At 27.5% G+C, this 25,964-nt stretch overlaps 3 protein-coding genes across 3 annotated transcripts in view; 2 read left to right on the top strand and 1 right to left on the bottom strand.

Moving 5' to 3' along the window:
• Nucleotides 1-576: 576 nt before the first annotated feature.
• On the top strand, nt 577-4,022 carry LOC109605829 (phosphatidylserine lipase ABHD16A-like). The gene is made up of 9 exons (XM_049962757.1): nt 577-670; nt 744-768; nt 1,820-1,943; nt 2,250-2,500; nt 2,554-2,718; nt 2,853-3,037; nt 3,098-3,231; nt 3,283-3,428; nt 3,692-4,022. Exons 1-9 carry the CDS (start codon nt 627-629, stop codon nt 3,785-3,787), a joined length of 1,170 nt encoding a protein of 389 aa, XP_049818714.1. The 5' UTR covers nt 577-626; the 3' UTR covers nt 3,788-4,022.
• Nucleotides 4,023-4,179: 157 nt separating this feature from the next.
• Nucleotides 4,180-25,964, top strand: part of LOC109605799 (glycosyltransferase 25 family member) — a 41,509-nt gene continuing 19,724 nt past the window's right edge. The window contains exons 1-4 of the mRNA XM_049962756.1: nt 4,180-4,656; nt 8,194-8,422; nt 8,480-9,132; nt 21,762-21,830. Of these exons, the coding sequence (XP_049818713.1) occupies nt 4,484-4,656; nt 8,194-8,422; nt 8,480-9,132; nt 21,762-21,830 (1,124 nt within the window). The 5' untranslated portion in view covers nt 4,180-4,483. The remainder of the gene's footprint in view (nt 4,657-8,193; nt 8,423-8,479; nt 9,133-21,761; nt 21,831-25,964) is intronic.
• Nucleotides 19,150-21,387, bottom strand: LOC109605797 (lysosomal acid glucosylceramidase). The gene is made up of 7 exons (XM_020022389.2): nt 20,523-21,387; nt 20,169-20,468; nt 20,009-20,119; nt 19,816-19,954; nt 19,673-19,758; nt 19,340-19,620; nt 19,150-19,289 (listed from the first exon to the last, which is right to left on the bottom strand). The coding sequence occupies exons 1-7, from the start codon at nt 21,204-21,206 to the stop codon at nt 19,193-19,195; spliced, it is 1,698 nt and encodes a 565-aa protein (XP_019877948.2). The 5' UTR covers nt 21,207-21,387; the 3' UTR covers nt 19,150-19,192.

Here is a 25,964-nt window from a genome sequence, read left to right as displayed (position 1 = left end):
TTTTTAAGGCCAGATGGTACCTTAAGGACTTCAAAGCAACTTATTGCATTAACCTACCTACAGAACCCTGGGATACACAAGTTGAAGACGGTTTTGTTCTAACTTAACAAGTAGAGAATAGATTTAAATATAAAAAATATGTATGGTATAGTTTAGATATGCGCATAGTTATTAGAACTGTAATTGTATGTATAAGGTCATTAAAGGTACTTAGCAGAAATAGTTTTCTATTGATTTTCCCTCCACACCACATCAATTCACATTTATTAATACCAATATGTTAATTACTTAAATTTCTCCAAAAGTTGCTAAACACAAGGATCTAGTTTAGAATCAAGAATACAAGAAGTAAATGCCTCAGTAGATATTCAAAATGTGTAAATTAACTATGTCCAAAAATGATGTTTATTTATAATCAATATATATTTGATAATTGTCTAATTATAACATAAATTAATTTACTGGTGACGCTACTGATAGTGTTCATTCTTTGAAACACAACAAGATATGCGAAGTAAACGGGATCCAATACTGATAATTACAATAACAAACAATTCGTTTAATGGAATGATACTCATTCAAACGTCAAGTATGTAGCAGCATGTAGTTACCAATATTCAGTGCGTATGTTTGCGTCTGAGGGCTACTTCTTGAATTTGTTATTTATATTGTAAGTTACAAACATGTATAAATATTTATGTGATGTGATAATAGTCCTGTTTCATGTTAATGTGTTGCCACAGTTATTTATTGCTTCATTCAATGCAGGTACGACATCTTAATTAATTATATTTAATTTAAACAAGATAACAATAAAGCGTCCTAAGAAGTGGGTTGAGGGTGTCACGTCCCTCGAGATAAAACCTTAGTATGCTTATGAAACAACATATTGATTTCTAATTGCTTTTAAGTGTCTTGATTGATGATATATTAAAATGCCATACATAATCTAGATTAATAACTTCGTGATGAAAATTTATGGGAACGTACTTATATCATTAAAAAATCAACCAAATTACATAATTTAGATGGTATTTAGAATTAGTACTTTGAAAATAAAATAACTATTGAATGCAATATATAGAGATAAACATATTATTAATATTATAACATTGATAAAAATTGTTATTAGTTATTTTTGACGAAAATATTGATTTGTATTGAATTATGCGTTATCACCTCAATATGATCCATCATCATCTGTATGGCACACGTGTTTGAAAATGTTATGAAACAATGAAATAACTTTTAACAATAATAATGCTTAAATATAGCATCTCACAGCTAGCTAAGCTATAATTTGAATATACTTACAATTATGTATGATTAAACATTAATATTCAAATAGCAATATTTTCTTAAACCGGAAATATACGACGTATATATAATATAGTTTTATTGTCATTATCCGGTTGTTTTAAAATTTAATATATAATTACACATCTAACAAAGGCTGTAATATAATATTGGTAACAGATCCACACTGAGTATGCTTACGAAAGTTAATTAGATTGAAAAACAAAGCAATAATGTCGATAGCCACTTCCTAATTGAACACATGCAAGGATTGAATATCAATTATAAAATTAGTCACTGTACTAACATTTCGCAATATTCCGATATCTGTAATCCACGTTTAGATGTTAATACACGATTACATATCGTATTGTCTGTTGTACAGTTATTAATTGGATATTTTTGTCGAACATTATCTCTATCTAGGTAATTGATTGTGCTTATCTTATCTACGAGCAATTTTTAGATCAACCTGTGTTCAAACAAGTTACTAAGACTGTTTATTATTTGGCATACCCGATAGTGCAATGAGTGGGGCTCGTACGTTATGGAGACTTTTCGTAAATGGTTGGCTTACGTTGGTCTGCACACTTTCGGTATGAAGATCCTGTATCCGGGCTCCTGTTGCTTCATGCCGAAGATACTGGGTAACTTTACTTTAATTATTATTAACCCACTGTCATTTTACAACGTATTAATGTTATTATTAGTATTGTGATGAGTCGGTAATCTTAACTAAATGTGTTCATCGTATTCACCGGAATTTCACGAGAGTTTGTTTACGTCTGTGTTTAGTTTTTACTATTCCTGAACTGTTTTTTGTGTATATAGTTGATCATCTGGAAGACGACTTTGAACAGATTCTAAGGCTAAAAATAACGGGGTTAATTTTAGATGAGGCCAAATTCTTAATACATAGGATTTCTTAACTAAAAACTTATGTATTAATTTAGGGTTGAACAGCAGACGAAGTGAGCTGTTGGCAGAACACGGTTGCGAGCTAAGAAAGCTGACAACCAAAGAAGGCAACACCATAGAAACAATATTTCTGGACGCAAGAGACCAAAGCAAATTCGGTGACGTTTTGGTGATATGCTGCGAAGGTAGTGCCTCCTTTTTCGAAGATGGGTGCCTCATCAAAGTTCCAATATATGCTGGCTACTCCATGCTTGGGTGGAACCACCCTGGCTTTGGAAACAGCACTGTAAGATCATCTTTGCTTTTAGTTTCTCCATGAATTGCTCATTCATTTTGTAGGGCAAGCCGATGCCGTCTCAAGTACAAAACGCAATTGATGCAGTCCTCCAATATGCCATCCGTAGTTTAGGGTTTAAGAGAAAAGACATACTGTTCTACTCCTGGAGTATCGGTGCTTATCCGGCCAGTTGGGCTGCTGCCAATTACAATGAATGCAGAGGAGTAGTAAGAACATTAAATATTTATTTGTACATTAACTTATTTATCACGATTAAATTGTTGTAACTGTCCTTGAAATAGTTTAGTAAGTTCTTTAAGTTAAATTAAGCTGATGATTTTAGTCCAAATGGATTTCATAGGTTTTAGATGGGGCTTTCGATGATATTATGGAACTGGCTAAACATTCCATGCCTAACTGGCTTCATTCTATCGTCGAAGCTGCGGTAAATAATTATATAAATATAAACATATCCGCCTTATTAGTGAATTATCCTGGACCTATTCTGATTATTAGGAGAACAAGGGATGAAATTATGTGCCTAGAGTAAGTCAAAATTTAAGTTAAATATTCAAAATTGTACCGTTATTCTTTATTTTGTTACAGTGAGGATGATTTGGCGTCGAACAGAGCCAATTTTTTGCTAATTGACATACTAAAGCATCGTTATCCATACATTATTACTGAAAAAGTTATAAATGAACTATCAAGATACCTCAGCTTAACCGGAATGTACCAAAGTAAGTATATATTCATTTTATTATTCGTTAATGCTTTCACTGATATTTTAGATAACATAGTAAATCGTTATAAAATAAATGACTTTGAGTGCCAATTAAAACTGCAGAACTACGTGACAGAACATACTAATGCTTATCCTTTGAAAATAGGAAAGGATTATTCAGAGAAACAAAAAATCCATATGGCTCTCTTTTTGGTAAGTTTTCCTGTGTATAATGTTAACGTTAATTAAGGAACGCAATCAATATTATATACAGTAGGAAAAGTTTTTGACCCGTCTGAATATAGAAAGAGACATTATGTACGACAGAGACAGGAAATGTCTGCATATTTAATTCGTAGTGGGAATCTTTTACTGTCTCTGTCATACATGGTGTCTCTCTCAAAATTCAGTAGGATAAAAGACTTTCCAAGATAGATATTAGAACGTAATAATTAAGAGAATTATTTTTATTTTAGGCGGGCAAGTACATGATAGATTTTGATGCCAATCACTGCACACCATTGCCATTTGAAATGTTTCAGGAGCCATGGACATTGCGACTGCATCCCTAATGTAGGTCCTTCAAGGGGTATACATATTGTATACTTCGTATATTGCATACCTTTGTATATTTTATACTGTTATGTTGTATTTAACATGTTTCTGTATGCTCAATAGTAATGAGAAGGACAAACCTAATTATTAAAACTAAGGCTGTGTTATCGTATAAGAATTTTATATTTTTATTATATAAAAATTATTTAATGTAAATGGGTATTTAATAAAATATTAATTTGAAAAAATAGTAGTTTTAATTATACATTATATATTATTATCTTATAAATAATACTAGAGTTGAAGCCCCTTAGTAGTTTTGGTAAGGTATCAGAGGTGCAGATTCTGAAAATTATAGGAAAAGGGATGAAACAACTCATTTTTAATATGTTTATTTATTTTTATTAAATACTACCTAATTCTTATTCTAATCTAATAAGATAACTAAAACTTTGTATTGATCAAAGTGCTTTAAAACCCTTAACCTATTAAACTAAGACAATATATGAATATATCAATATTATTAGAATAAAAATAAGCATGTGTATGTCGTAAGCCTTTCTACCACGCTTTTTAAATGGCCCGCCTTGGAACATCCAACAGACACACACATCCCATGGCGGCACCGCATCAGCTGTGTACACTTCTGGAATAACCATCAAAATTAATAACCCACAGCATCCGTTCCCAAACGCTCAAACATTCCCACAAAAATGAAACTGGCCTCGTTGTTTCTGTGCGTGTTGTGCGTGTACGTCGGTGCGTCGGAATTAAAAAAGCCGACGATCGTTTTCTCGATGATTGTGAGGAACAAGGCGCACACGTTGCCTTATTTTCTGTCGACCATTGAAAGACTGAATTATCCCAAAGAGAGGATTTCCTTGTGGTGAGTACGTTTGGGGTAATTTTTGGCAATTGCTGTTTTGTTTACATTCACCACGTGTTAAGGTGTGCAGGCCACGCCCACGCTACACTATTGGTTTACCTGTTGAACATTTTGGCGCGACTTTTGAATCGCCGTCATATTGATTGATACAGTTATTCGTTCCTTTTGACCACTATTATAAAGTTTTAATATTACTAAATTAGTTTTATATTAGTTGATCACAGCTGACCTAATTTATTATCTCTATGTATAGAAAAATAATGTTTGATATTAGAAAGTTGTTTCAAAATCAAATTATTATTTAATATACAGTGTGAATCAAATAAAAAGGGACACTCCAATAAAATTTGCATTATTCGTTGGATTATTGTTTTAATTTTTGGAAATAAGATTTTTATGAAAATATGTATTTAAGATATTTGTTCCCTTTAGTAAAAAATGAACAAATTTGATACAATTGATTTACTTAATTAATTAATTAATAATATATTAAAATAAAAAATTAATTATATTAAAAGCAAATTAATTTAATTTTTTTGATTAGATAATTAAAAAATAATAAAATTATATTTTTTATAATTACAGTTTTATTGTTTTTGAGTATCAAAAAAATATAAATAAATATCTATCAAATTTATATATCAAATTATCACATTGATTTTGTTAAAATGATATTAACATGATACTTTTGACTTGATGTATAATTAGTTATAGAAAAATAATGCTTGATATTAAAATGTTCTTGTAAAATTCAAATATTAAAATATAAACTTTAATTTATTCAAGAAAATTAATTTACTTAATTAATTATATTAATAATAAATTAAAATAAAAATTTATCTGGTTATATTATATTATAAACAAATTAATTTAATTTTCTTGATTAGATAATTAAATAGACAATATTAAATATTTTATAGTTCTGAGTTTCAAATAAATATAATTAAATGTATATTAAAGTTTACAAATTTATGTGACCTAATTTATTATCAGTTTGATTTTGTTGAAATGATAATATTGGGATTGATAATTTTGACTCGATGTAGTAACCACAAAAATAAAGCTTGATATTAAAATTATTATATTTTTTTAATTATATAAAAGTCAAATATTAAAATATCTATTTCGATTTATAATGAAGTATAAAATAAAAATTTATTAAATTATATTGTAAACAAATTAGCAAATAGCAAATTAATTTAATTTTCATAATTAAGTAATTAAAAAAATTATTAATTATTATTATTAATTATTTTTTTATAGTTATCCCCATAATTAAGTACAATTGTTTTTGAGTATAAAATAAATTTAAATAATAATAGTAATAGAAAATAACGTGAATTATAAATAAAATAATAAAAATAAATAACTAAATGATATTAAAATATTTTTTTAAATTTCATTTATTATACTTAATTTATTTAATTAATTATAATGAAGTATTAAAATAAAAAATTATTAAATTACATCGTATTATATTATTAAATAAACAAATTAATTTAATTTTTTTGATTAAGTAATTAAAAAAGCAATATTAAATTTCTATGGTTATTAAATAAAATTGTTTTTGGGTATAAAATAAATTTAAATAATAATAGTAATAGAAAATAATGTGAAGTGTAAATAAAATATAAAAATAATGGTATATTATTAAAATATTGTTTTTAAATTTCATGAAATGCCTAATGAAAATTTTTTTCATTGGGCATTTTTTTATAAAAATATATATTCAAAATGTTTATCCTTTTTATTAAAAAAATGAACTAATTAGATACAATTTTAATTATAATAAATTTTATTATTAAATATTCAAATATTTAAATATTTATTTTGACTTATTATACAAAATTAATTTATTTAATTAATTATAATAAAAATAATTAAAATAAAAGTTTATTAAATTATATTGTATTATATTATAAGCAAATTAATTTAATTTTCTTGATTAATTAATTAAAAAACAATTAAATAAATTAAATTAATTAAATTTTTTATAGTTGTCCTTGTACTTAAGAACATTTGTTTTTGAGTATAAAATAAATTTAAACAATACAAAATACAACAGTAATACAAAATAATACAATATAAACATAAATAACTAAATGGTATTCAAATATTGTTTTAAATTTGAATCTATCATTGGATTTTTTTTAATTGTTAGATATAGAGATTATTTATAAGATAATATCATAAGATATATGTTCAAGATATTTGTCCTTTTTAGTTAAAAAATGAACTAATTACATATAATTTTAATTATAATATATTTTATTATTAAATATTCAATTATTAAAATATTTATTGACTTAAAGAAAAATAATTTATTTATTTAATTAATGATTAAGTCATTAAAAAAAGCAATATTAAATTTTTTATCGTTACCTTTGTATTTAAGTACAATTATTTTTGAGTATAAAATAAATTTGAATAATGTAGTAATAGAAAATAACGTCAAGTATAAATAAAATATAAAAATAAATAATTAAATGGTATTAAAATATTGTTTTAAATTTCATTTATTATTTATTATATACTGTGAATCAAATAAAAAAAGGCAAATCAAATTCATTGGATTTTTTTAAATTGTTGGACATAAAATTTTTTATTAAAATATATATTCAAGATATATTTTTAGTAAAAGATTTATTTTATAAATATTCAAATATTAATCTATTTTGTCTTATTAAAGAAAATTAATTTATTTAATTAAAATAAAAATTTATTAAATTACATTGTATTATATTACAAGAAAATTAATTTAATTTCTTTGATTAAGCAATTAAAAGAACAATATTGTTTTTTATGGTTATCCTTATAATTAAGTACAAATGTTTTTGGGTATAACATAAATTTAAATAATAATAGTAATAGAATATAATGTGAAGTATAAATAAAATATAAAAATAACTAACTAAAATTTGTATCATTCATTGCATTTTTTTAATTGTTGGGCATAGAGATTTTTAAAAAATATTCATTTAAGATTTCTTTTCAGTAAAAAACTCATTACATACAATTCTTTTTATAATACATTTTATTATTAAATATTTTCAATATTAAAATATTTATTTTGATTTATTCAAGAATTTTTTTTTACTTATTATTGCCAAGAAATCTTTATTTTCTTAATAAGATAGTTAAAAAGAAATAATATCACATTTTTTAATATAGAGGAATTTTAGCATTAAGTCATTGATTGACAACAGAATTCCAATACTAATTTAACATAATAAAAAATGTGTAAAACGTCAATTGTATTTTATGGTATTATGGTGGGTGAAATTAAAATTGATGTTAGGGAGTTTCTGTAAATAAGCGTGAAATAGTGTCGAAATTACGTGTTTAATGAATTTAAATTGTCAGGGGGTGTCACTCTCGTGAAACTCCATACAAAACTGTCCACTGTAAAACTTTGATACGGTCGAAACTGACACTGATTTGGCCGGATTAAATTTGTCTATTTATTCCGGAAACACGTTGAAAAGTGGTGAACAAACAGTCGACACTTGACGTGAATAATTATCAATTTGTTTACAGGATTCGCAGTGACCATAACTCAGATAGAAGCATCGAGATTTTAAAGGTCTGGGTGGAATCCGTAAGGAAAAGGTACCATTCCATCCACACGGAGTTTGATGAAAATGAAACGTACTTTCCGGACGAAAGGGGGCCGGCTCATTGGACCAAAGAACGGTTTACTCACGTCATCAATCTGAAGGAAGCCGCGTTAAATTTTGCCAGAAGAAAATGGGCCGACTATTTATTGGTAAGATGCTACATAGTATTATTCACAAGGTGTTTATCTAATGTTGCCTTATTTCAGAGCATTGACAGTGATGTATTTCTCACCAACGAGGATACCTTAAACTATCTAATAAGCAAGAACTTCACAATAGCAGCTCCAATGTTAAAGTCTGACGGTCTGTACTCAAATTTTTGGTATGGGATGACCGAAGACTATTACTACCTAAGAACTGATCAATACAAACCTGTAGTCTATAGGAAAACTCAAGGCTGTTTTAACGTACCAATGGTACACTCATGTGTTCTGATAGATTTAAGACGACAAGAATCAGATTATCTCACCTACAGACCAGACAATTTAAAAGACTTCGAAGGTCCAACGGATGATATCATAACTTTCGCCATTGGCGCCAATTCAAGCAACATTAGTTTACACATTTGTAACGAGCAAAACTTCGGCTTCATCACTGTGCCCTTAGAACAAGACGACCCCTTGTCCAGTGACTACGAAAACTTAAAAAACATTAAAGTCGAAGTCCTGTCCGAGGAGGAACCCCTTCCTCTGCACGACCTTTTGAAACCATACACCAGCTTGCCGGACAAAGACAAGCTGGATTTCGACGAAATATTTATGATCAATCTCAAGAGGCGACCCGAAAGGAGGAGGAGGATGCTGAACGTCTTCGACGAATTAGGTATTAATGCCACCATTCTGGATGCCGTCGATGGCAAGTAAGTTAAATTATCCATATATGTTCCAAACTATGTCATTATTAATGTTCTTGTACATCATAAATGTGATAAACCCAGACGGGAAACGCAAAAAAGCTTTTCGCAGGGTCAGATTTATTCGTTCATATTTCAGTATTAAAGAATTAATTTAAATTCATGTCAATTCTTTTTCTTTTGTTACTCACCCTCGTTTTAAAAAGTAATGTGAGAAAAAACCAGCTGTCTAGAAAATTATTTGGAGACAGGTAGTTTTTATATCCTTCAGGCAGATTTTCACTGTCCTCGAACGATTTATAAGAAGACGATGGAGGGTTAAAGAGTGAATTATAAATACGAACATGCCTACGTTGTCATATTTTGTCTTTTGTAATGGAGATATATTAGAAACCTATGTACATAAATTGTGTGCCTTATTATGTTGAAAAGTGGATGGTGGAAGTGGATTTTTATTCACAGTTTTTATTTGGATTTGATTTATTATTGTTCCTGTTTACCCAACATTTCCTACTGGTATATCTAATCAATCAACTCTTTCATAACATTTCCTTTGTTTTATGTAATAAATGTATATTGTATTTATTGACTTGTATACAAATATTTTTTATATAATAATGTATCAGATTGTCAAGAAAGTTACTGCGTTTTTTGTTATACGGTTTCTTAGTGATGAATATTTGGTGTTGATGTGAGGTAATATACACCTTTAGAGAACCTTGGAGTTCTACTCCATTGATATAAATGAGCATGTTTTTTGTTGGCAAAAATGTATTGACTCAAATGGTTTTTATTTCAATTAATAAAATTTTGTTTAAGTTGGAATACTTTTAAAAATTGACACAAAGAAATAAGTATGTTATTATTCTTATATTATTTTTTAAATAAATTTAGGATGACAATGTTGCCTCATACTTAAAATTAATGTCTTGATCAATGTCTTTCCAATCTTTTCCTTTAGTAGTTGGGTTAAAGTGTTTGGTGGTGGTTGAAGTGCTCTTATTTGTCTTTCCATATGGTCCCATATATGTTCCATGTATGTTCCATATGGTCCCATCAATATTTTTTATACTGACTGCATAAAATTTGAATTAAATCCTTTTATGAAATATCTTACAAGATTATAAATTTTATACCATTTCTTTGGGCAACACTGTATATGAACTATTATTTATTGTCATCTTTGCGATATTCACCTTTAACATATTTTATTTAGTTGCCCAGTTTATATAATGAGCAAAATTTTATACTGACTGGATTAAATTTGAATTAATTATTATTACTATTACTACTATTTATTGTCATCTTTGTGTTATTCACCTTTAACATATTTTATTTAGTTCCCCACTTTATATAATGAGCAAAATTTTATACTGTCTGGATAAAATTTGAATTAAATCCTTTTGTGAAATATCTTACAAAATGTTAGATTATAAATTTTGTGCTATTTCTTTGGGCGACACTGTATATGAACTACTATTTATTGTCATCTTTGTGATATTCACCTTTAACATATTTTATTTAGTTGCCCAGTTTATATAATGAGCAAAATTTTATACTGACTGTACAAAATTTGAATTAAATCCTTTTATGAAATATCTTACAAAATGTCAGATTATAAATTTTGTGCTATTTCTTTGGGCAACACTGTATATAAACTACTATTTATTGTCATCTTTCTGATATTCACCTTTAACATATTTTATTTAGTTACCCAGTTTATATAATGGGCAAAATTTTATACTGACTGTATAAAATTTGAATTAAATCCTTTTATGAAATATCTTACAAAATGTCAGATTATAAATTTTGTGCTATTTCTTTGGGCAACACTGTATATGAACTATTATTTTTTGTCATCTTCATGATATTCACTTTTAACATATTTTATTTAGTTGCCCAGTTTATATAATGAGCAAAGTTTTATACTGACTGGATAAAATTTGAATTAAATCCTTTTATGAAATATCTTACAGAATGTAAGATTATAAATTTTGTGCTATTTCTTTGGGGAACACTGTATATGAACTATTATTTATTGTCATCTTTGTGATATTCACCTTTAACATATTTTATTTAGTTGCCCAGTTTATATAATGAGCAAAATTTTATACTAATTGGATAAAATTTGCATTAAATCCTTTTATGAAATATCTGACAAAATGTTAGATTATAAATTTTGTGCTATTTCTTTGGGCAACACTGAACTATTTTTTATTGTCATCATTGTGATATTCACCTTTAACATATTTTATTTAGTTGCCCAGTTTATATAATGAGCAAAATTTTATACTGACTGGATAAAATTGAATTAAATCCTTTTATGAAATATCTTACAGAATGTCAGATTATAAATTTTGTGCTATTTCTTTGGGGAACACTGTATATGAATTATTATTTATTGTCATCTTTGTGATATTCACCTTTAACATATTTTATTTAGTTGCCCAGTTTATATAATGAGCAAAATTTTATACTAATTGGATAAAATTTGCATTAAATCCTTTTATGAAATATCTGACAAAATGTTAGATTATAAATTTTGTGCTATTTCTTTGGGCAACACTGTATATGAACTATTTTTTATTGTCATCATTGTGATATTCACCTTTAACATATTTTATTTAGTTGCCCAGTTTATATAATGAGCAAAATTTTATACTGACTGGATAAAATTGAATTAAATCCTTTTATGAAATATCTTACAGAATGTCAGATTATAAATTTTGTGCTATTTTTTTGGGGAACACTGTATATGAATTATTATTTATTGTCATCTTTGTGATATTCACCTTTAACATATTTTATTTAGTTGCCCAGTTTATATAATGAGCAAAATTTTATACTAATTGGATAAAATTTGCATTAAATCCTTTTATGAAATATCTGACAAAATGTTAGATTATAAATTTTGTGCTATTTCTTTGGGCAACACTGTATATGAACTATTTTTTATTGTCATCATTGTGATATTCACCTTTAACATATTTTATTTAGTTGCCCAGTTTATATAATGAGCAAAATTTTATACTGACTGGATAAAATTGAATTAAATCCTTTTATGAAATATCTTACAGAATGTCAGATTATAAATTTTGTGCTATTTCTTTGGGGAACACTGTATATGAATTATTATTTATTGTCATCTTTGTGATATTCACCTTTAACATATTTTATTTAGTTGCCCAGTTTATATAATGAGCAAAATTTTATACTAATTGGATAAAATTTGCATTAAATCCTTTTATGAAATATCTGACAAAATGTTAGATTATAAATTTTGTGCTATTTCTTTGGGCAACACTGTATATGAACTATTATTTATTGTCATCTTTGTGATATTCACCTTTAACATATTTTATTTAGTTGCCCAGTTTATATAATGAGCAAAATTTTATACTGACTGGATAAAATTTGAATTAAATCCTTTTATGAAATATCTTACAGAATGTCAGATTATAAATTTTGTGCTATTTCTTTGGGGAACACTGTATATGAACTATTATTTATTGTCATCTTTGTGATATTCACCTTTAACATATTTTATTTAGTTGCCCAGTTTATATAATGAGCAAAATTTTATACTAATTGGATAAAATTTGCATTAAATCCTTTTATGAAATATCTGACAAAATGTTAGATTATAAATTTTGGTTATATCTTTGGGCAACACTGTATATGATCTATTTCTTATTGTCATCTTTGTTATATTGACCTTTTTATTTTATTTAATTAATATATAAAATTTTAGTTGACATAATTAAGACACATTGGGTAAAATAATTAATTAAAAAAATATAAAGATCGATTAAATATAATGAATTTTAATTTAATAAAGAGCCACGTCTAATTAACAAATGTTTCTGCTAAAAAAATTCTTTACACATTATTCAGATATTGATTACGAATTATAAATTTTTACAATAAACTTGGAAATCAAAAGCTTGGAAATTAATTAAACCAACTCGGAAGCTTTTTAAATTTTCTCAATAAATTCCTATCTAAAATAATCCATTGCAGTGCTTCGAATGAATGAAATCATTAATTAAAAATATGATCGAATGACTCTAATGCAGTCTATTCAAAATTAATCAATCACTTCAGAGCAAAATGAACATAGAAACGAATGTGTTCTCATAATAGAGTGCCTAAGGAGCCAAAACGTAGTTGGCAAAAAATTATTTTGGTCAGCAGAATCAGGGATAAATGGTTATTATTGGAGTTATTGACTCACAAGGAACTTTATTAGCTTTGTTTGCTATAAAAATCGTTTCAACTAACTAATTCTCGTACAGTTCTTATGGTAACTGCAGCTTTATGTGTGTTGTTAGTTGTAATATTTGATGCTTGTTTAATTGTTCGAGATGAAAGTCGAGAAGAGGAATAATTCTTCATGCAAATTAGTCAGTCGTTTGTTACGAATTGAATTTCGGTTAATCGCAGCTTGCGTTTTGTCACAGGGGAAATGCATGTTCTCGCTTTGAACGAATTTCATGATTTAATATGTAATGCGATTTGAATATTACTTTAAAACTATCGCCTCAGATGTGTGCATTAATTATATGGGGGTTTATTAACTTAAATGAATATCTGAGCATCGTATGCTATGTATGAAATATACCCCATACATATGCGTATAAAGTAAGTTGTTTAATCAAATGTTTTGTTAACTAAACATTTTAAATAGTTGGAAAGCTAACTTTGCGAATTACTCCGGTGCTTTACCAGCTCATCCATCTGAGGTAGAAATTGGACTGGGCAATAGTTGTTCAAAAGTGTTCTTTTATATTATTGTTCTGATTATACGAACGAGAAAAGTTGTCGGTCTAATTTCATTTTAAATTAATCTTAAATTGAATTTTATAAAAAATGATTTTTGTTGTTATTCATATTATAAAACAATGACTTTTTTTCTTAATTTTTACATATATTAAAATAAAATTATAAAAAGCGGTATCTAATGAAAAACTTAACAATGATTGAATGGTCGTCTCAGTCCTTTGATCTAAATCCTGTTGAGCACCTTTGGGACGTATTAGACCGAACAAAAAACATCAAAACTAACTAAGAACTTTTTTAAACAATACAGGGGCAATGGCAACAAATTATGTATATAATAAAACAATGAATTTTTTCTTAATTTTCACATAAAAAATTAAAATACTTTTTAAAAAAATGTATTCTTATCGAAATATTTCTTAAACATTTTCAGTTATTTATTACTCACATAAAAAATTAATCGTATCGTTACGTTGTTTGTGCATGTTAAATTTGCTAATTATGCACTAATTTAAATACTATTAAAATATTTATAGAAAAAATATGTTAAAATAAAACAAAAATGATAATTATATCTATCTTACAAAGTAGTAACCTTTTTTATAAGCCGGCTGAATTATAAATTCGATTGTTCCAAGATAATCTTCCTTAATTGAAATGGCTTACGATATTGAAAGACCTTAATAATTCAGGTCTCTGTTAATCTCGTAATAATTGTTACAAGGCATTTTTATTACCGATAAAATATTTCATATTGTAAAGCAATTTAAAGTTATGAAGACGAATATTTTTTAGCTAACTAAAATTAATTAAAAAACAAACATAAATTTGAGGATTTAACAAGACTTTATTTTATTAATATTAATATAAATTATAATTACTTTTGAAATAATTTACTTCTGCGATTGCAGGAATCAACCCGTGTTATTTTTGACTCATTAATTTGCATTCTTTAATGAATTCCGTATGTAGAAGTGTGCGATTAAGGAAATATTCATTTTTATAATGTCAAACAAGTGCATACTGACCATTCTTGTTATTTTTGTGTTAAAGTTATTATTATGTTATCACAAAACCTCAAATTGTTTTTGAATATGTGCAAAAGCTGACAAAAGTAACTTTAAAATTAGTCATACACAGTAAAATTAAAATCTAAATAGAGGTTCTGTGTTAGTTTGAAGGTGGAGGATGTCTTATTGATGTGACGTCAGAAGCTCTATTCTCAATATTATCAGTCGAGATTTCTTTTAATAATTTCTATTGTTATTTTATAAAATATAAAGAGAAGCAAATAATGTATCATATTATCACAAAATCAAGTTCATATTGGCCATTTCTGTTGTGTTTGGGTTAAAGTTATTATTATGTTATCACAAATATTTCAATTTGTTTTTAAATATGTGTAAAAGCTGAAAAATAGCTTTAAATTTTGTCCTACAAAGTAAAATTAAAATCTGAATAGATGTTCTGTGTCAGTTTGAAGGTGGGTGATGTCTTATTGGTGTGACCTCAGTAGCTCTGTTCTTAATTTTATCATTCAAGATTTCTTTTAATAATTTCTATTGTTCTTTTATAAAATATAAATAGAAGCAAATAATGTAACATATTATCACAAACTCAAGTTCATATTGGCCATTTCTGTTGTGTTTGGCTTAAAGTTATTATTATGTTATCACAAATATTTCAAATTGTTTTTAAATATGTGTAAAAGCTGACAAAAGTAACTCTAAAATTAGTCATACACAGTAAAATTAAAATCTAAATAGATTTTCTGTGTTAGTTTGAAGGTGGAAGATGTCTTATTGGTGTGACGTCAGAAGCTCTATTCTCAATATTATCATTCGAGATTTCTCTTAATAATTTCTATTGTTATTTTATAAAATATAAAGAGAAGCAAATAATGTATCATATTATCACAAAATGAAGTTCATATTGGCCATTTCTGTTGTGTTTGGGTTAAAGTTGTTATTATGTTATCACAAATATTTCAATTTGTTTTTTAATATGTGTAAAAGCTGAAAAATAGCTTTAAATTTTGTCCTACAAAGTAAAATTAAAATCTGAATAGATATTCTGTGTCAGTTTGAAGATGGGTGATGTCTTATTGGTGTGACCTCAGTAGCTCTGTCCTTAATTTTATCATTCAAGATTTCTTTTAATAATTTCTATTGTTCTTTTATAAAATATAAATAGAAGCAAATAATGTAACATATTATCACAAACTCAAGTTCATATTGGCCATTTCTGTAGTGTTTGGCTTAAAGTTATTATTATGTTATCACAAATATTTCAAATTGTTTTTAAATATGTGTAAAAGCTGACAAAAGTAACTCTAAAATTAGTCATACACAGTAAAATTAAAATCTAAATAGATTTTCTGTGTTAGTTTGAAGGTGGAAGATGTCTTATTGGTGTGACGTCAGAAGCTCTATTCTCAATATTATCATTCGAGATTTCTTTTAATAATTTCTATTGTTATTTTATAAAATATAAAGAGAAGCAAATTATGTATCATATTATCACAAAATGAAGTTCATATTGGCCATTTCTGTTGTGTTTGGGTTAAAGTTGTTATTATGTTATCACAAATATTTCAATTTGTTTTTTAATATGTGTAAAAGCTGAAAAATAGCTTTAAATTTTGTCCTACAAAGTAAAATTAAAATCTGAATAGATATTCTGTGTCAGTTTGAAGATGGGTGATGTCTTATTGGTGTGACCTCAGTAGCTCTGTCCTTAATTTTATCATTCAAGATTTCTTTTAATAATTTCTATTGTTCTTTTATAAAATATAAATAGAAGCAAATAATGTAACATATTATCACAAACTCAAGTTTATATTGGCCATTTCTGTTGTGTTTGGGTTAAAGTTATTATTATGTTATCACAAATATTTCAATTTGTTTTTAAATATGTGTAAAAGCTGAAAAAATAGCTTTAAAATTGGTCTTACAAAGTAAAATTAAAATCTAAATAGATGTTCTGTGTCAGTTTGAAGGTGGAGGATGTTTTATGGTGTGACGTCAGAAGCTCTATTCTCAATATTATCATTCGAGATTTCTTTTAATAATTTCTATTGTTATTTTATAAAATATAAAGAGAAGCAAATAATGTATCATATTATCACAAAATGAAGTTCATATTGGCCATTTCTGTTGTGTTTGGGTTAAAGTTGTTATTATGTTATCACAAATATTTCAATTTGTTTTTTAATATGTGTAAAAGCTGAAAAATAGCTTTAAATTTTGTCCTACAAAGTAAAATTAAAATCTGAATAGATATTCTGTGTCAGTTTGAAGATGGGTGATGTCTTATTGGTGTGACCTCAGTAGCTCTGTCCTTAATTTTATCATTCAAGATTTCTCTTAATAATTTCTATTGTTCTTTTATAAAATATAAATAGAAGCAAATAATGTAACATATTATCACAAACTCAAGTTTATATTGGCCATTTCTGTTGTGTTTGGGTTAAAGTTATTATTATGTTATCACAAATATTTCAATTTGTTTTTAAATATGTGTAAAAGCTGAAAAAATAGCTTTAAAATTGGTCTTACAAAGTAAAATTAAAATCTAAATAGATGTTCTGTGTCAGTTTGAAGGTGGAGGATGTTTTATGGTGTGACGTCAGAAGCTCTATTCTCAATATTATCATTCGAGGTTTCTTTTAATAATTTCTATTGTTATTTTATAAAATATAAAGAGAAGTAAATAATGTATCATATTATCACAAACTCAAGTTCATATTGGCCATTTCTGTTGTGTTTAGGTTAAAGTTATTATTATGTTATCACAAATATTTCAATTTCTTTTTAAATATGTGTAAAAGTTGAAAAAATGGCTTTAAAATTGGTCTTACAGAGTAAAATTAAAATCTAAATAGATGTTCTGTGTTAGTTTGAAGGTGGAGGATGTCTTATGGTGTGACGTCAGAAACTCTATTCTCAATATTATCATTCGAGGTTTCTTTTGATAATTTCTATTGTTATTTTATAAAATATAAAGAGAAGCAAATAACGTATCATATTATCACAAACTCAAGTTCATATTGGCCATTTCTGTTGTGTTTGGGTTAAAGTTATTATTATGTTATCATAAATATTTCAACTTGTTTTTAAATATGTGTCAAAGCTGGAAAAATGGCTTTAAAATTAGTCCTAGAAAAGTACAATTAAAATCTAAATAGATGTTCTGTGTCAGTTTGAATGTGGAGAATGTTTTATTTGTTGTGACGTATTCTCAATATTAACATTCAAGATTGCATTTAATAAGCAGCTTTATTACCAATATTAGCATTTGAGACGTCTTTAATATAATTAATAGTGTGTATTGTTCTTTTATGAAATGTTAAGAGAAGCAATATTTTAAAAACATGTATTAAAATATAAATGTAAATATAACAATATTTCTAAAAATATAACCAGAGTTGATGTAGATGTGCAGACTTATTTTATTCAAAACCAGATGTGTCTACATAACAAACTTTTGAGAAAAATATCAAAAACTATTTTCCTAGAGGGTGTATGAAATAGAAATGTGCATATGTGCAAAACTGTCGAGGAGTTTCTTGGTATAAACTTATTTTGCATATTTCTTCAATAATAACATCTCACATTTAGATATTAGAATAATTCACAAAATAATAAACAATGTGATACATTTCAGAGGATAAAATGAACTGGCTTAATTTAAAAATAATTTCCCTTGAATAATATGTATTTTTTGATGAAAATTTACATGTTCATATTTACAGTTTGCTATAACTCCTTTTTCAGCTGAATACTTTAATTAACTATAATGTTGCTAATAATATAAAACTGATTTTTATTGAGTCTATTGAGAAGATAGAAAATCTTTCAGTCTAAAGAAGGGTAATTAATAAGGTATTTGAACAAAATTCAGTTATAAGAAAGTTATATATTATACATATATTTTAAAACACTATAAATAGCCAATGAGACCAATCAATTGTCAAACATTAATTAAAACTTTATCACACTGACAGTGGATCAGAGAGAATATCGGGGGCATTTCGAACGTACTGAAGTATAGGTGAATGAGATTATTAAAGTTCGTGCTTTACATTATTACTTACCCCTTAGGAATGTCTGAGATAGGAAAGTTTATTACGAGCAGTGTTTTACTCATTAAATTTTACGGGACGTTTATCGCTTACATCTGTGGGAAACAAGAGAAAGGTCGGTATGAAAGAGTTCGACAAGTTTTTTAATGCGGGAACTTTTTTAAAAAAGTTTATTTACAAACGATATATTTAAAAAACAAAAATTTATGCGTTATAAATTACAGTCTTTAATGATTTTGCCTCCAAGTTTAATACGATTCGACGTCCGGACTCTTCAATGAGTACGTTGGTCGGTGTACCCCTAAAAAAACGTCACATTAAGGGCGGCAAAAACGGAATCAAATTTCTTACCAATTGTAAACGATGATGACAATTTTATGGTCGGGTCTTAGGAAGGCCACGCAGTCAATATCTTTTTTTATGGAGGTTACAACTTCTATCATTATTGATCCGGGGATGACAAACTTTGAAAAATGTCCAAGTATGTAATACATTGGTTGTTTGTAAAATTCATCAGTTTTAGGATTTACTATGATGGAAGCATCTACGAAATTACTTATCATTGTTGGGCCACCCTGCAAGTCTAAGACCATGTTCCATTCTAACCACCCACAACCATGATATCGGAGTTTCTAAAAATGTCATTTTCGATTAAAGGTCTTATGGTACTGTGATGGGTTTTACCATTATAATGTTTGCTAGGTATTTTTCCCCCCTTTCCCAACTGCCCAAAACAACAGCCACGTCTCTACCAAAGAAAGTTTCAAAACCTTTAAGAACCAAAACTAATTAATACCCTCCATTAAATTAGTATAAATTGAAGTTACCATTGCAAGCTTCAGTATTTAACATGAATATTCCTGGTTTGGTGACAAACTCTAAAAAGTTGGCTGGGTACTCATCGTCATTGTACCAATGTACTCCTATTCCATCTGCATATTTTAAAACACCTTCGTCTTGTAATAACTATAACACAACGTTAAGATAAAACTCGACTTGACTTGTTGTTGTAAGTGTTACCTGTTGAGCAAATGGCATTACAACCATGTTGTCATCAAATACAATAATTTTAGTCTTATTATAAGTTGAGTTCCTAATAGTGGGCCCCAAGTTATTGGCAATCCAATAGGACTAAAAGAGACTCAAGTAGCTTAACTAGTTTACTCTTGGTATTACTCACTGCTGAAAAAACAGTCCAACCCATGTCATTCAAACGGAAAAACTTGGCCTGGACGAACCCGTTGGAGGGTTCGTTCCCTGTGGTGAGCCCCCAAACGGGAATACCAAGCTTGTCGTACGCCTCGATGCACTTCAAATGGTAATCAGCCCAGGTCTGGTAATACTGATCGAGCAGTACCCCAACGCCAGTCCAGTCGTGGTTGGACTTCATCCAAATGGGTGCCGTCCAGGCGGTACCGAATAAACGCAGCTCCAAGTTTTGTTGTTTGGTTAAGTTGATGGCTTGTTTGATGAACGGAATCTTTTGAGATCATAATGTAGTTTAAACGTAAATCGTTTCGTAATTGCTACTTACTCTGTAATTAAAGTCTTCCTGTTGTAGGCTGAAGTTGTTTAAGGTGGTATCGTCGGGGGCGTCGTTCAATGAGTAGTTCCTTAGTGAAAAATCAGTTCCTCCAATGGGAAATCGACATAGTGTGTAAGCGTTGCCAGTTGCTCCGAAAAGACTTTCCACCAAGAGGGATTGCACTTTCCCTGACATGGCCAAAATGTTAATACCTGTGGCATCAGTGAAGGCTCCTCCAAAACCAATTATAGTTTGTAGCCTTCGATTTCTGTTCACTCTTATGGTGTGTGGCGACTTATATTGTCTTCTTACATTTTCGAAAGTTTTCAGCACCTTCCAGTAACCCAGTTTTTCCTTGCTGGTGGTGTAAATTTGGTACTGGTTTCTGTTCAAGGCTGAGAGTTGTGGGAACGAGTCACATTGGGTGGAGTTACACACACAAACACTGCCGTTTTTCGTCTTCAACACGTTACAGTCGGATGCGAAGGCTGCACCAAAGAGCAGTACCACCCAGTACACGAGCATTGTGGGTTCCGTTGTGAGGCTTACGAGTGCATTACCTATATATTTATCGGGGCAATGCTTTGATGGCCTTGTTATCAATTTTAATGAATTGTATATCGATATGTAAAATATGTTCATAAATCCTTGATACACATTGTTAAGGATGATAAAAGTGTTTTCGTTTTTCATGGGGCTCAGCTATGAGACTAAAAATATTTCCTCCAACTAATTATGTATGTAATAATTAATTCCTGATGATCAATGAAAGTCATGGACATAAAAGTATGACATTTCAGTTTAATATTCAATTATTTGCGAGTTGATAAAAATCAGTGGTACAATACTTCCTCCCACATCAACTATTGGACTGAAAAGTAATTTCAAAATGTACAATTTTATGCAATAATGAATATTCAACAACCCGACTTGCATGATAAATCTTAATGAATGTAAAAATTTTACATTTATTCCAAACATTGTAATTTAAAACGACAAACAGCTCTACGTTAAATAAATGTGCATACATTGCACGTAATTTTCACAATTGCTAATATTTTCTCTTTTCATTCGTAGAAAATATTCCGCTTTCGAACTGTGCATTCATAGTTTTCAACAGGTATAAAGTTTTAATTATGGAACGAAATGACTTGTTACAAATGTATGAGTTTCAATGCAAATTTGTTTGAATTGGTTGAATATTCTTTGATATTTTGCTGTTGCATGAAACTATTTTTTTATTTTCAGATCATTAGACGATGACGAGCTTCAGAAAATTACGTTCCTGCCCAATTATGCAGATCCGTATCACAAGAGGTATGTAACATTATTTCCAAATTGTTACTTTATTAAGGAGAAGCATAACATTTCTTTGTTTGTTATTGCGGGAATATTATCGGCGTTTAATGCTAAAAGCACTTTGGGGGTAATTTGCTATTTGGGGCGGAAAATATTTATTATCTTTTTTATTCTCGTCGATACATATAAACCGCCTTTTTAAATGACAAATTTGTTTCTATCTTTAATGCTGTGTGTTCATCAAGTGCTTTCAAAAGACTAATCGAAAATGTTATTTGTAATATCATTTTTCACTAATTATCAAAAAGGCAGGTCAACAAAATATTTTTTATGAGTACTGATGAAGGATGTTTTTAAAGTACAGACTTCGTCTATTAACTTCAGTTTTTGAATTGATTTGGGTACTGATAAAGGGCATAACATAAGTAAAGATGTTTTTTAAAGACAAAATAGAATTTTTATACCTAAAATTAAGATCCAATTAGCCAGATATACCTTTCCTTGGTCTATATTATCTTGTATCTACTTTTGTATACATGGCTGAGCATGTTACTGAAATTTCATGAATAAGAGGCATTGAAAGAAAGTAACAATTTTGTCTAAAGTTAGTCGTATTAATGATTTTGGGACAGCCATCTTGGCTTTTTAGTAAATTTTAATGTTTTTAATGATCCGTATTGAGCAATAACACCTCAATAATTTAGAAGAAATTTCATTACATCCTCTTTCTGTACTGTCTGAAGATGGTACAGACTTTGAGGCAGATTTAACAGATGTTTTTATCAGCTGAAAGATATGATAAAAGAGTCTGGCTAATTCCAGATTAAACTAAAAACTACTCTATCCAGACAAATTTTTAAATGATACATAATTATATTTAACTCTGTATTTTTATTATAAGATTAAAAGTAAGTAAGTTCAAAAATAAGATGATAAATATAGTCTCAAAACTTAATATTGTAGACGAAATATAATGACTATTTTGGATTCTACACTCTAAAATTGCACCGAAATAGTTAAAAGTTAAAATTTATCTAATTACAAAACCAGAGATGTTCTATCTGCCCCAAATTATGACCATATATTTTAGAAACATCTTGTATAACTGTGAATATTTTAATGGTGTCAACTCTTCAAAAATATTTGTTAGTATAATATGATTTTTATAATTTTATAAAACAATATTTTTTATAATTGTTTGCGGGATGATAAAACCACTTTAATTTAATTTATAATTCAGCCCACTCTAAAAATAAAATGGGAAGTGTGTGCGAAAAGTGACAGATAAAAATTTAAACTGATTATCCACGTCGCGTAGGAGGGCCAAATTTAATTAATTAAAAACGGTTTTGCGTTAGTGGAACAGTTTGATGTTTGTTGATCATCAATTTAAAGTCGGTGGAGCTGGAAAAAGTATACAACATACTGGTATTAATTAAACAAATCTGTCGAAAGGATAAAAAAGTAACTAAATATATAAATAATTAAAGACATTGCACAACCCTGGTCTAATGTACAAGGGGCAAGTTTTGATATCAGTATTCAATTCATACAGGAGGAAATGTGGAGATATTTGAGGTTTCATTTTAAACCTTTACAATAAATATGATTGAAAGACATTATCTAATTATCCTTTGTTTAAAAAATATACTTTTAGTTAGGTAAGGATTTTGAAATATAGCCTTAATTTGCTTATTGTAAAATATGGTTTTTCATAATCATTAATATGTAGCCGTAAGGTTTCTGGAAGAAGTGAATTCTGATATGTATACGTGCCATTAAAGTTAGTAAAAGACTTACATGTAATCCAATATCATCTAATTTAATGGATGGAAACATATTATATATAACAACTGTTATAATAGTTAATATGTTTAGAATTTAATTTGCATTCATTGTTAAAATCTTAGTTTTTCATGGCTTAGACTCCATATTGTTGTTAACACATATTTCTATTTATAATTTGATGACTAATGGAATTCTTTTAAATATTAAATTTTATATTATATTTGTAATTTTAACATTTTATATGTTTTCATATGTTAGTTCGATGAATCCTTTTAATCCAATATTGACAGATTTATTTTTTAAATTTCTGCACCCATCTTCTATTTTTGTTGCCAAGTTTAAAATACTCGAATTTAAATCCCACTCGATGCATCCTGATATAAACTATTGATTTGGGTTGAGGATTAATGTCGATTCCAAAGAAAAAAGTCCAAATAACCGGCACTAACCATCGAATACATTTGTATTATCTTTTATCTTTTCAATTTCAAATATATTTTTACTTATTTGATGGTTTTGATTTAATACTGAGATCAGGATATGTTCTTTTGACACTGAGTATACTGACAGTTTTTGAAACTGGTCACATTTAGCAAAAATTATAGAGATAAATGACCAATTAACAGAAAGAGAAAATAAAATTCTACATAAGTTATTGGTATTTATATTCACATATTCATTTTTAATTTCTACATACATCTTCTATATTCGTTGCCAAGCGAATTTTAATGTCATTCGATGCATCCTGATATAAACTATTGATTTAAGTTGAGTGATTAATGTCGATTCCAAAGAAAAAAATTCAAATAACCGACACTAACTGTTGAATGCATTTGTATCATGTCATCTTTAAGGTTTTACCTTTTGTTTAGAAATGTATTTTTAGTTATGTGTGAACCAGGAGATCTTTTACCAACACTGAGTAAACTACCATTTTTTGAAATTAATCACCTTTAGTAAAAATTACAGATCAAATATTATTAAATATGCATTTTTTCTAATCAGGTCATACAATTTTGGGACTTATCTACTGATAAAAAATGAAAAAGAAGGCAAAGGAATGAAACAGAATCAATTGTGACAAAATGCATGTTTAATAACAAGGGAGAGGTTGAAGAATACTTAATTAAATAATTAGCTTTAACATAATTCTTAGTGAGCTTTAGTCATTTAAAAATATTCAAATACACAAATTAACTAATTTTTAATCAATATTTAAGATATTTCTATAAATTTTCTACTTATAATTGTATAAATTTTCAACAACTGTTCGAATATTATTAAATATTCAATTTTTCTTATCAGGACATACAATTCTTAAATATATATATAAAACTAAAATTGGAAGAGGAGGCGAAGGAATGAATCAGAATCAACTATGATAAAGTGCATGTTTGATGACAAGGAAGAGGTTGAAGAAGACTTAATTCAATAATTAGCTTTAACATAATTTTTAGTGATTTTTACTCGTTTAAAAACGTCCCAATACAAAAATTAATTATTGAATAATCAATATTTAAGAGATTTCTATAAATTTTATACTTATAGTGGTGTAAATTTTCAACAACTGTTCGAATATTATTAAATATTCAATTTTTCTTATCAGGACATAAAATTCTTAAATATATATATATATATAAAACTAAAATTGGAAGAGGAGGCGAAGGAATGAATCGGAATCAACTATGATAAAGTGCATGTTTGATGACAAGGAAGAGGTTGAAGAAGACTTAATTCAATAATTAGCTTTAACATAATTTTTAGTGATTTTTACTCGTTTAAAAACGTCTCAATACAAAAATTAATTATTGAATAATCAATATTTAAGAGATTTCTATAAATTTTATACTTATAGTGGTATAAATTTTCAACAACTGTTCGAATATTATTAAATATTCAATTTTTCTTATCAGGACATAAAATTCTTAAATATATATATATATAAAACTAAAATTGGAAGAGGAGGCGAAGGAATGAATCGGAATCAACTATGATAAAGTGCATGTTTGATGACAAGGAAGAGGTTGAAGAAGACTTAATTCAATAATTAGCTTTAACATAATTTTTAGTGATTTTTACTCGTTTAAAAACGTCTCAATACAAAAATTAATTATTGAATAATCAATATTTAAGAGATTTCTATAAATTTTATACTTATAGTGGTATAAATTTTCAACAACTGTTCGAATATTATTAAATATTCAATTTTTCTTATCAGGACATAAAATTCTTAAATATATATATATATATAAAACTAAAATTGGAAGAGGAGGCGAAGGAATGAATCAGAATCAACTATGATAAAGTGCATGTTTGATGACAAGGAAGAGGTTGAAGAAGACTTAATTCAATAATTAGCTTTAA

The sequence above is a fragment of the Aethina tumida genome, chromosome 2 (genome assembly GCF_024364675.1).
Source record: "Aethina tumida isolate Nest 87 chromosome 2, icAetTumi1.1, whole genome shotgun sequence".
NCBI lineage: Eukaryota > Metazoa > Arthropoda > Insecta > Coleoptera > Nitidulidae > Aethina > Aethina tumida.
The sequence above is the reverse complement of the archived record's forward strand: the minus strand, read 5'-3'. Positions and strand labels throughout refer to the sequence as shown.